This window comes from Anarrhichthys ocellatus, unplaced genomic scaffold (assembly GCF_004355925.1).
Source record: "Anarrhichthys ocellatus isolate YVR2014 unplaced genomic scaffold, GSC_Weel_1.0 scaffold1384, whole genome shotgun sequence".
In the NCBI taxonomy this organism is placed as follows: Eukaryota; Metazoa; Chordata; class Actinopteri; order Perciformes; family Anarhichadidae; genus Anarrhichthys; species Anarrhichthys ocellatus.
In genome coordinates this window covers 1-11,482 of record NW_022281358.1, presented here as the reverse complement: position 1 = coordinate 11,482, position 11,482 = coordinate 1, and the positions used below count along the sequence as shown (strand labels likewise).

General features: G+C 43.5%; 2 protein-coding genes across 2 annotated transcripts; both read left to right on the top strand.

Annotated features, from left to right (window-relative positions):
- The first annotated feature begins 641 nt into the window (after positions 1–641).
- Positions 642–4,355, top strand: LOC116377545 (gastrula zinc finger protein XlCGF53.1-like). The gene is made up of 3 exons (XM_031839192.1): positions 642–1,161; positions 2,066–2,126; positions 2,736–4,355. The coding sequence occupies exons 1-3, from the start codon at positions 808–810 to the stop codon at positions 3,602–3,604; spliced, it is 1,284 nt and encodes a 427-aa protein (XP_031695052.1). The 5' UTR covers positions 642–807; the 3' UTR covers positions 3,605–4,355.
- A 693-nt stretch (positions 4,356–5,048) lies between these two features.
- On the top strand, positions 5,049–9,454 carry LOC116377544 (zinc finger protein with KRAB and SCAN domains 4-like). The gene is made up of 4 exons (XM_031839191.1): positions 5,049–5,536; positions 5,944–6,044; positions 6,133–6,220; positions 7,077–9,454. Exons 1-4 carry the CDS (start codon positions 5,203–5,205, stop codon positions 7,970–7,972), a joined length of 1,419 nt encoding a protein of 472 aa, XP_031695051.1. The 5' UTR covers positions 5,049–5,202; the 3' UTR covers positions 7,973–9,454.
- The last annotated feature ends 2,028 nt before the right edge of the window (positions 9,455–11,482 follow it).

The window sequence follows — 11,482 nt, the reverse complement described above, 5'->3', positions numbered from 1 at the left end:
TATATATATATATAATCCTATCACTGCCAGCCTGAGAGTCTAAACATTACATGGTAAAGAAAGTCATTTTGTATATTTGCCTTCTTATATTTATTTATTTAGTCGTATTTTCTTTGTATCAATTTATTTTTAAACACTTATTCTTTTTACGTATTTATAGTAATGTTTATAGTAATGTTATTTTTTAATGTTTTTTTATCTATTTCTTAAACTTTTTTTTATTCTGTCTTAACATATTCATTTATTATTTTTCTACTTTTATTATATTTGTTATGTAGGTTTTTTTTTCCCGATCCCAAAGGAAATTATTGTGTCAGAGTTCAATAAATATTACAATAAAAGAATATAAAAAAAAATAGAATAAAAATATAAACATATATGAACAATAGAATAACAAGTATTAAGTCTAAAGAAATAATACTAACACCAGTGCAAAATAGAATACAACAGCAATAAGGTAAGTTAAAAAAAAAATAAGAAAATTGCTCCAATACAACAGATCATGCTTTAATCATGAAGATAATTTATTTTTGTGCATTTATATTACAGAAAATATATTTCATGTTGGTCACGACAACAACAACAGGCTCTTATTCTGAAGTCGGAAGTGTTATACCGGAAGTGCGAGTGAGAAGGAAGTAGGAGAAAAAAGAAAAGAAAACGTTGGTCGTCTTTGTAACGAGAGCAGAACTTTAACATCTTAACGGGTCTATAGTCGGCGGCTCCGGTACCGACGTCATTTCAGAGCCTCCTCGGAGCTCCGTGTTGCCCGTTAAGAGGGGTCCTCGGTCCTCAGTCCCGGTTGTCATGGCCGTCCTAAGCAACAGAGCTCTTCACGAGCAGCTCTCCATCATCATGGGCGCCCTGACCAAGGCGGCGGTGGCGGAGATCTGCGAGGTGCTGGACGAAGGTTACGCGGTGCTGCAGATGGAGATCAGCCGGAGCCACAAGGAGAACGACGACCTGAGGAAGAAGCTGCACCTCATCGAGTCCATCGTGGTCCGGGGGAGCCTCGGCGGGGTAAAGGCGGCGGTGGAACCGGAGCTCGTACCTGTCGCGGAGGGTGAACAGCGGGCGGAAACACCGCAGCGGCACCGGGACAGTGACGGAGGAGACACCGCTGATTCTACCGGAGGAGACGTTGTGGTGGTGCGGGAGGAGGTAACGTAAACCTCTTATCTTTACCCCCGTTAACATTTCTTATTAGATTACTTTAACCAGAAGTGCTCTAAATATGGAAGTTAATTTCTGACAGTTAAAGAAAAACAATAAGATGAAAACTGCATAAAGACTCGTTATAGAAATAAGAGCCCCGGTCAGGTTTTCAAAATAATGACGAGGTATCACAAAATAATGAGAAGCTTTCTCAAAAATATTGAATTGTGAAAGTTTGATTATTTTTAGTGAGTAAGTTATTATTTTAAAACTTTACAATAAACTGGTAAATGAAAAAAAAAAAAAAGCCTATCACAAATATAAAATGAAACCCAAAATATAATATTTACAATCACTAAGACAAAGAGCAGCAAACCCTTTAACTTCTGTCTTGGTAATATTTCAGATTTATTTTTAAAGTAGAATTGGGTCACTTCATATTGTGTCATTATGCCTTAAAGATATACTTTAAATACTGTAGTTATATTTAGTCCCATATAATCTCCAGATGTGGATCCCTTATCTGTTATCTTGAGCTGAAAGTCGGATATTCCTGATGTTAATTATCTTATTTTGAAAAACCCAAAGGTCGTTTTTTTTTTCCCTTTTTGATAATAGGGATTAAAAACAACAACAACAACAACTCAAGTTTCCAGACAAAATCACAGATGTGGAAATTCATCTCAGAGGTCTTATTATTTATTAATTATTATTAAAGAGGACTCAGCCAATCAGGACTCAGGGGACATGTTATCTTGAGGAGTTTGCATGTTATCGACTTTATCTCAGTTTCACAGATGTAAAATGCATATTCCGCGCGTTATTTGTCATTTGTAGTTCATTAACTGAAGATTATGATTAATTGAACGTGAGTATTGTTACTCAAAGTCTCTCGTTACATCGTTTCCAGCTTCCAGACGTGGTGTTGATCAAAGACGAAGACTCCGACAGTAACGACACCTTTGAAGAAGGTGAGTGTTTAACGACACACAAGAGTTTCTCAACCTCTGGGTCGGGGGCCCAAAGTGGGGTCACCGGATGTGGCGTAGTTGGGTCGAGGACATGTTCCTGAATGGCATGATTGTGATGACGTTCAATTCAATCAACTCGCTGCCGGTACGGTTTGATTGATTGATTGATTGATATTAAACGACACAAAAATATGACAGCTGAGTACGTCACATTTGTGTCATTTAATATCTGTGTGTTTATCGATATTCAACGTTGCGTTGCTTCAGGTTGTCCTCCAGCGTTCGTAGCTAAACCTACGAAAAATACTAAATTATTTTGTTTGTTATCTACGTAATCATGAACATGGAAGTATAAAGATCTTTTTCTAAACCGAACTAAGTAGTTTCCTGGAAATTGAAACGTGTTGCTGGACTTTTATTGGAAAAAGCAAAAAAAAGACGATTTATAACTTCCCGTCGGATGTCATAAGAGATGTTCTGTTGATTAGTTAGTGTCATTGTTTGATTTTGGTTTCTATAAGTGTTGTTTTTACAGTCCTGCATTTGAAACAGGACTTTTTTTGTAAAGCAGTAGAAATAGATTTTTCAGCGTTTCTTCTTTTCTTCCAGATAAACCGGCGGCTGCAGCCAGAGAGATCGTCACGTCGACGCCCGTTGGCCGGAGCACCAAGAGACGCTGGCCTGGAGGCGAAGACGGCAACAGGAAGTCGTCCTCCGAGCCGCTCGCCGAGAAGAAGACCGTGACCGTCTACAGTCTGGACTCTCCTCGCAGCGAGCCGGGCTTCTCTGTACAGCTCGGCGGCAACGACGACGACGACAACATGGAGGCCGGCGAGTCGGTGTGTTCCTACTCCTCACACGTGGACCCGGACGTCCAGCTGGTCCACCAGGACTGCTCGCTGGTCCCCCCGAGCTCCAACAGACAGATGTATTTCGGTAACGGCTCTCTGACCGAGTCCCCCGCAAACAGAGAGCTGGATCTCAGCCTCACGTGGACCAAACAGTCGAAAGGCCACGTGACCTTTTCTCAGTTTCACCAAAGCGAGAACCTGGACGGCGACGCCTTCGGGCTCAAGATGGTCAGCGTCACGGGCTCGATCTCCACGGACTGCCAGCTGTCGGAGAGCAGCAGCTCCGCGTTAGAGTACGACGACGGCGGCGACGGTATGAACTTTGGCCACTACGGCGACGGGCAGCCGGGCGCCCGAGGGCGGCGCTTCGTGTGCGCCGTGTGCTCCAAGACGTACGCCACGAGCCAGAACCTGGAGGTGCACATGCGCATCCACACCGGCGAGAGGCCGTTCTGCTGCAGCCAGTGCGGCAAGAAGTTCACCCAGTCGGCTCACCTGAAGTCGCACCTGAGCGTCCACTCCGGAGAGCGGCCGTACGCCTGCACGCTGTGCTGCAGGAGCTTCATCGTCAAATACAGCCTCAAGCTACACATGAAGAAGTGTCACGACACCATCTTGAGTGACTGAACGCTCTGTAGATATCACGCTTTAAAAAAAGGTTTTAACATATTTATAGAGGTATTTAAAGTGTGTTCTACTTTGAGCTAGAGATGCTACATATGCATCAGCCTTTAATCAGACATTTAAGTTGTTTTTTCAAGCAAAAAATCCAAACATGATTCTTTGAGCTTCTGACATTTGATGACTTGCTGTGAACTGATGTTTGGTGTGTCGATCGAACACAACAAGACATTTAAGGACGTCACCTCGGGCATGGGGACATTTTTAAGTATTTAAATTCTTAGAAAACCAAATAATGGAATCTAATTTATCCAACAACAGGTTTCCTGATTCTGGAATAAAATCATTTCTATTGCGCTCCGTCTCTGCTGTTAATACGTCTTCAGTGTGAAAAGCACAAACACTGTATGAGTCACGTGTCTTTCTTGGTTAATAAAAGTAATCATGAAACTGTTTGGCATCAGTTATTGGTTGTAAAACATGTATTTATAGTTATTTAATCCCAAAGGTGAAAGGATAGAGATCAGCTGTAGCAGTAACTATTAAATGGTATTTTCTACCAAAAGAGAAATCAAAAGGTTGTTTACTGAAGTGTCCTGTTAACTCAGCATCAGTTTAAAGATATAGATATGTATCTGTGTGCATCTTTTAAGTTACGCTTCCTCTCTGATCATTCGGTTTGATTCTCATTGTTTGAAATGATGAAAAACAACAAATGGTCACACGGTTAAAACAGGTATCATCATACATGCATACTAATGAGGTGGGTCTGCCATAGTTTAAATACTTTAACGGGCTGGCTGCAGACAACACGTCCAACTGGGTCTGTTTGGATTAAGGTCAGAGGTCAGGCCTTGGATGTAGTACTGAACAGACTTAAGGGGCTCTGGCTCAGGGGCCCAACGGTTTAGAGGGGCCTCTGTTTGAGGGGTCTTAAGTGTCGTTGGAAAATCAATCAAAGACTAAATAAAATGGCCACAAAAGAGACTCAAAACAACTACAAACAGACAAACTGACTACAGAGAGATGCAAATGGATGTAAAGGGACACAAATACTACAAAGAGAAACAACAACTACAAAAGGGTGTAAAGCAACTACAATAAGTAGCAAAGTGACTTTCTAATAATTTAGAATAGTAATCATGAAGCAAAAACTCTCTGGTCCCAGCTCCTAATGAGAGGATTTGTAGTTTTCAGTGGTAGCTAAACTTGTGGGTTTTGGACTGATGGTTAGAAAAACAAATATAAATGAACACTAACTCTTTAGAGACCAAAAGATGAAACAGTTAATAACAATAATAGTTAATTCTAAATAAATCAGTCAACAACGTAAAAGACCCGAGGGTGAATGTTCACATGCTTTATTTGTCATACTGGAATATTTGTAAAATGACACTTCGCACATGCGCAGTGTGGGTCGTGTCGTCGTTCGTGCCCCGCATCACTTCCTGGTTTGTGTCGGTACTGTTTACGTCAGGTGAGAGAGATCGACACCAGACAAACGGAGCGGGCCGCACGTGCGTTTCTGTTGTTTGAGCCACGGTGACCAGGACCGTCCTTGTTTGTCAACAAGTGGATTTTATTTTATTTTATTTATTACAAACATGTCTCCGGCCGCTACCTTCCACGCGCAGCTCGCCTCCATCATGGAGGTGCTGGCCAACACGGCGGTGGCGGAGATCTGCGAGCTCGTGGACAGCGGATACTCGGTGCTGCAGCTCGAGATCTCGCGGAGCCGCAAAGAGAACGAGGTGCTGCGGAGGAAGCTGCGGCTCACGGAGCTCAGAGCCGCGCGGGCGAACGCCCCGCGAGCCGCGGTCACCGCTGCCGGAAGCGGCGGAGGCGGAAACGCGCTGCTGCTCGCGAGCGGCCGAGCTCGCGCTCAGCTGCTTGCTCATCACCCGGGCAACGGGCCAAGGAGAAGCGGAACACCGGGAGGTAAAGCGTTAAAACTAACGTAAATAAGCAGCGATGGAGGAAGTGTCATTCAAAGAGCTTGATTAAAAAATACAGACGTATACACACACACACACACACACACACACAGATAGATAGATAGATATACACACAATAATATTAATTATATATTTATATTATTGTGTATTTTTGATTTGTGTGCTTTGGTAACTTTTTTTTTATCTTGCATGTCACCAAATCTACATATAATATGTAAATCCTATTGTGTTAGTATTTATATTACTGTTGTATTTTGATGCTTTTGGAAACAAAGCCCCTTTGAATTTTGAATTAATGAAGCATAAAGATAAAACGCTGAGCTTCATCAGAAGACAAATACTCAGTATTGGATCCATAACTTTAAGAGTGTCCTCATGACTCACCTCCAGGCGAGGCGGTGCGCTCCAGAGTGTCCCACCAGGAGACCCAGATCCGGAGCAGAGACCCAGACCCGTCTTCAGACTCTGGACAAGATGCCCCACCGGGGACGGTGAGTAGAGCTGCAGGAATGTAAGACGTTGTTTCTCCTCCTCCTCCTTCTCCCCGCTCTTTATTCTCTCTCTCTGCTCCGATTGCAGCTCGCTGCAGCTGAGTCGACCAAAGTGACGGCCGCGGTGATCAAAGTGGAGGACGACGAGGAGTCCTGGTCCCAACCTGAGCAGGAGAGTAAGTACAGTTTCAGTAAATCAACGCTTCATTCAGCAGCTATGCCCATACAGCCGGGATTGTCTCCACACAGCTCTCAACATGGAGACGGCTGAAGCGTGATTCATGCTTACCCAGGAGGGAAACTTCTGAAAAGTGAAGTCAAAGCGTCACGTGTTAAAGCTGCATTCTCTCTAGTGTCCACCAGGGGGCGACTCCTCTGGTTGTATAGAAGTCTATGAGAAAATGACTCTACTTCTCTCTTGATTTATTACCTCAGTAAACATTGTAAACATGAGTTTATGGTCTCAATCTCTAGTTTCAAGTCTTCTTCAATACAGCATGATGTTCATTTAGTACATTATGGTCCATTTAGAGTCAAACAGACCATAAAGCAGGGGATGCTTTAGGGCGGGGCTACACGGTGATTGACAGGTTAGTTATTGTTAAAATTGTCAAATCAAACCCCAAATCCATAAGAAAAAAATAAAAGTCCGAGCTCACTTGGAAAACACTAGCATGTTGGACAACAAGAACACAAATCTCACAGGAAGACGAAGTGCAATGATCAGTAGCTTTACAGCCCTCAGCAAAACAGAATCTGTCGGTGGGCGTTTGTCCTCGGTGATCTGTGATTTCTCGATTTCTTCCATTTGGCAACGCGAACAAACTGCATGTTTAAACTGTCAATTGGGAGACCAGAGACGTATATACGTCACTCCTCAGTCCTAATATGGTCACTTCCTGCTCACCGGTTGCAAAAAAACAAGATGGTGACGACCAAAATCCCAAATACTGAACTAGAAACCTCAAAACTTCCACAAACCAACGTGCTGTGGCTATAAAAAGGTGACATTTTGCTTTTCTTTCTCTGCAGAAGAGTTTTGCCTTGTCGTTGACGGACAGGCACCGGAGACAGAAGCCCCGCCCCCGCTGACCAAACAGGAAGTGGCGGACGAAGGCGGCGGTTCGTCTCGGTCCTGGACGAACGGGGAGGTCGGCTCCGCCTCCATGTCCATCCAAACAACCCTCAGCGCCGGCCAGAGGTCAGAAACCAGCAGCTACGACTGCCTGATGTATGAGCCTCAGCTCCAACACGCCGCCCTCAGTACCCAGAATCCTTTGAGTGAGGATCCCGGCTGCTCCTACGCGTTGGACACCGGTGCGAGTGCCTCCGCTGCATCTGACGTGGTCAGCGGCGGCGACTTCACTTTCACCGTCACTGAGGTGGTGAGTCTATCTGCGGCGGAGCACCAGCAGCCTGCAGGTCTACACGGCAGCCAGCAGAGGGCGGCGCCGCCACCGCCTGCGGAGAAACCTCGGCTTCCTGCGAGGAAGGAGATGCCGGAGAGACTCCATGCTTTCATGAGAAGGGACAGGTGGAGACCTCAGGACGACGACGGCGGCGGGAAGACGTTCAGCTGCACCTTCTGCGGTAAGACTCTGGCCTGCCTGAAGAACCTGAAGACCCACATGAGGGTCCACACGGGCGAGAAGCCGTTCGTCTGCTCGCTCTGCGGCAAACGCTTCTCCGACTCCAGCAACCTGAAGCGCCACCAGAGCGTCCACACCGGCGAGAAGCGCTACGGCTGCGTCCACTGCGGGAAGCGCTTCGCCCAGTCGGGGTCCCTGAAGGTCCACATGACGGTCCACACGGACTGCAAACAGTTCAGGTGCGCCTACTGCGGCAAAACCTTCATCTCCGGCAGCCACCTGCGGCGCCACGTCACCGTGCACGGCGGGGAGAAACGGTTCACGCCGACGTTTCAGTGACGAGAGGCGGGGATTATGGGAACGTGGCAGCGATGCAACGGACCGTAGAACTCACGGTTCAGAGTCACAGATCAGCACAAAAGACGAGAGAGGGAGCCGATCTAACTTATTGATCTCTGATCACGTTTGTTTGCCGTCGATACCGATGAGACTACATCAGAATATGAGCAGTTTTCAGCTCTTCCTCTGAAACACGACTTCACTGTGTGTCACCTCACGTCTGGGTCATCGACTGCCATGTCAGCTGTTTTTACATTTTTTAAAGATTTGATCATTTCCACATTTGCGTGTAAATGTGTCACTAAAGTACAATATCAACCAAAGTGTTGTGGAGTTTTTAAGAGCTTTATTAATTAATAATAATACTGGTCGGGGCAAATACTGAAGCGGTAGTCGGCTGTGTTTCTGGACTTAACGGGAGCCTGAAGGGAACGTGTACAACACAACACACACTTGTTCATCACATGTGGCAGGAGACGTTTCTTTCTAAATCTGTTTGAGGGGAAACAAACCAGCGGGGTTTGGTTTTTGGGCCCCTCTGGCCCTCACCTACCAGGAAGAGACTCAAAATCACCAAAAAGAATGATTAAATGAGTACAAAGAGACAGAAACAGCTGCAGAAAGACTCACAACAACTAAGAAAAGTGGCAAAACAACCACTGAGACACAACAGTACTACAGGACAACTACAGAGAGACGCACGATACTACAAGAGAAGGGCAACACAACCACGGACAGTAAATAACTAAACAACTACAAAGAGACACAAAGCAGGCGTCTTGTCCTGTGTAGGAGAGCTGTAGTCTGTCCAGAGGACGGCTGTCTCATAATCCTCCACGTCTCTCCGTCACTTCCTCTTTGCTAATACAGTTTGTCATGTGACTTCATTCTGTCCTTCAATAACTCTGCAGGTTCACCTCCGCTGCCTCATGAAAGCAGTAAAAGTTTAAAGTTTGATATTTAACTCACACAGACTTTGGTTTCTCTTGCTCTTCATCTAACATGTTGTTTCGTGTGCTGAGAACATTTGCTCAGCTCATCAGCTGTCTGCAGGTGAGCCAACGCTCAGCAGGTGTTAACTGAGGACTTCCTGTCCTCCACGTCAGTGGGCGGAGTCTTAAAGACCTGCAGATCTGCTCTGCGTTGTTTTCTTAAGATGTGCATGTTTGATGTCAGTCGATCAGCAGCCGTTCCCTCCGTTGTTTAAACATTGAGATGAAACACGACGTCATGTTTACATCTTCAGATTGACGGGTTTTTTGTGTCTTCGTCATTTTGTAATGAAAATCATCTTCATCTGAACAGTGTGCAGGAAAGATGCTTTTATTCATCGTCACCATTTTAATCTTTTGATAAATGTATTTATTCATTTTACAGGAACAATGAAAATCTGTTTACACATAAAACAAGTGATTAAAAATAATAATTAAAAAAATGAATTCACTATCGTGTCCTCGAAGTTGTTTGTGGTCCTTTTGTTGTTCAGACTACAATGAACATTTATTTAAACCAGATGTTGAATCAGAAAACGAATCAAATATAAAGCTAGAGTTTAATCTGTGATCCGTCTTCACTGTTTACATGTTGAACAAAATCTCATCAGTCCGATCGGCTGCAGCGTCCAATCACATGACTGATGAACAATGAGGGGGCGTGTCGGCCGTTAAAAGACTTCCTGGTCTGTTCTGGTGGGTCCTCCAAGCAAGGATCGAGGAGCGAGGAAACAACAATTAAGAGACTTGAGAAGTACCCTGAGGTGAGGGTAGCTCCATTTAGTTCTTCTTCTTATTTACAGCAGACTAGACAGAGGTTTAGCGCCTTGCTGCCTCCCACAGGTGTGGAATCGTCGGCTTGATGGTGTAAATATGAATGTGACGTCACTTTGAATCAGTATTTATTTCTTTTACGCTCCGATTTGAACTTCTTCCAGTCTCTCTTCCTCACGAGGTGAGACAAAACAGCTTCAATAACAAAATTAAATGTTTAATGAACAAATAAATATCCTCTGATTTCATGTTTTTATGTTCCATCTTTAACCCTTAATGTTTCAGAGTAAATGTAATGCTCCAGGCTGAACACACACATGCCGTCCTCTTTGTATACCAGTCAAGCATAATGTTCAGGATTAATAATAATAAAATATTCCTTATTACTCGGTCCTTCGGTGTATTTGCAGTTTGTTTCTTCTTCAGTCTCCTGTGAACTGATTTCCAGCATCACGCTGAAACAAGCTACAGAAACAGAAACACACAGTTTCTCTTTATATCTAATGATTTAATGGATGATAAATATTCATTTTGACTTCACATGAAAACAAAACACTTTGCAAAACACTGTAAAAACATTGGATCTTAAAACGCAGCGCCACCAACAGGCCAAAAAGAGCGACTACTCATCATCCAAATCACTAAAGCACTGTTTGTGAATTTAGACAATTTAGTGATTTAACACTGTGAGAAAAAGCACATGTTCCATTGAGTCATACATCATTTATTCATTAGGCCAACAATCTTCTTTATGTCACACATTTAAATATAGTTTAGGCGGCATTTGAAGTTGATTTCTTTACAGTTTGACAATAAAACAAAAAGTATAGTGGAATAAACAAATAAACAGATACAACCAGAGTATCATATTTCCATCGTTGAAAACAAGTGCAGTCAATGGAAGAAAAAAAAATGTATGTGTGTGTGTGTGTGTGTGTGTGTACTGTAGCTGCATGACATCACAAATAAGAGCTTATCTAAAGGTTTGATTCAAGAAAATTCATATTAAATGTGTTTTCACAACAGAAACTTTCCGTCATTTGCAGAAAATGTAATATGTCACAACATCTCATAAATCTCTATTATATAAAAGAAAACGGTCACAAACTGCCAAAACTTGAGCCATGCTTAACTTCATTTAAAGCTGCATGTTTTTGGCCACCAGGGGGCAGAAGAACCGACATGTTATTTACACATCCAGCAACATGATCGTTTGTGTCCAACCCGATGAATATAAGTCCAATATTCACGCTCTTTTTGCTCCACTTTGGTCTCCACCGACCAATATCTGGCTCCTGTTTTCAGCCATAAAACCAAAAACCCGGAGAGAAGCTAAAGAAGCTTCTTAGAGCTGCAGAGTTCAGGACCTCTCACGTTACAACGTGCGATTAGATCCACCGATCAAAACTATTGACAAGTGCAGCTTTAAATGCAAAGTAATAAGTTGTGATAAAAATATTAGTAATATATAGATTTCTTTTTGTCCCTTCATTTCCTGAATCGTCCACACATTTGGCACTTTGAGTGAATAAAAAAACAGACGATTCAGAAACTCCTGATTCACACAGAAAGAGACATTTTAAAAGGGAGCGAAGTTCTGCAGCAAAATAAACTGTTTTCAATGGAATCAGTCGATTTTCCCAACGTTAACCCTTCATGCGACACATGTGATGCCACGTTCACGTCAGATAAGATGGAAAAGCATCCCCTGCTTTATGGTCTGTTTGACTCTAAATGGACCATA

Coding starts and splice junctions, on each gene's coding strand:
- LOC116377544 (XM_031839191.1), top strand. CDS start 5,203: ATGTCTCCGGCCGCTACCTTCCACGCGCAGCTCGCCTCCATCATGGAG. Junction 5,537..5,943: donor GAGAAGCGGAACACCGGGAG/GTAAAGCGTTAA, acceptor ACTCACCTCCAG/GCGAGGCGGTGCGCTCCAGA. Junction 6,221..7,076: donor GTCCCAACCTGAGCAGGAGA/GTAAGTACAGTT, acceptor CTTTCTCTGCAG/AAGAGTTTTGCCTTGTCGTT.
- LOC116377545 (XM_031839192.1), top strand. CDS start 808: ATGGCCGTCCTAAGCAACAGAGCTCTTCACGAGCAGCTCTCCATCATC. Junction 1,162..2,065: donor TTGTGGTGGTGCGGGAGGAG/GTAACGTAAACC, acceptor CATCGTTTCCAG/CTTCCAGACGTGGTGTTGAT. Junction 2,127..2,735: donor TAACGACACCTTTGAAGAAG/GTGAGTGTTTAA, acceptor CTTTTCTTCCAG/ATAAACCGGCGGCTGCAGCC.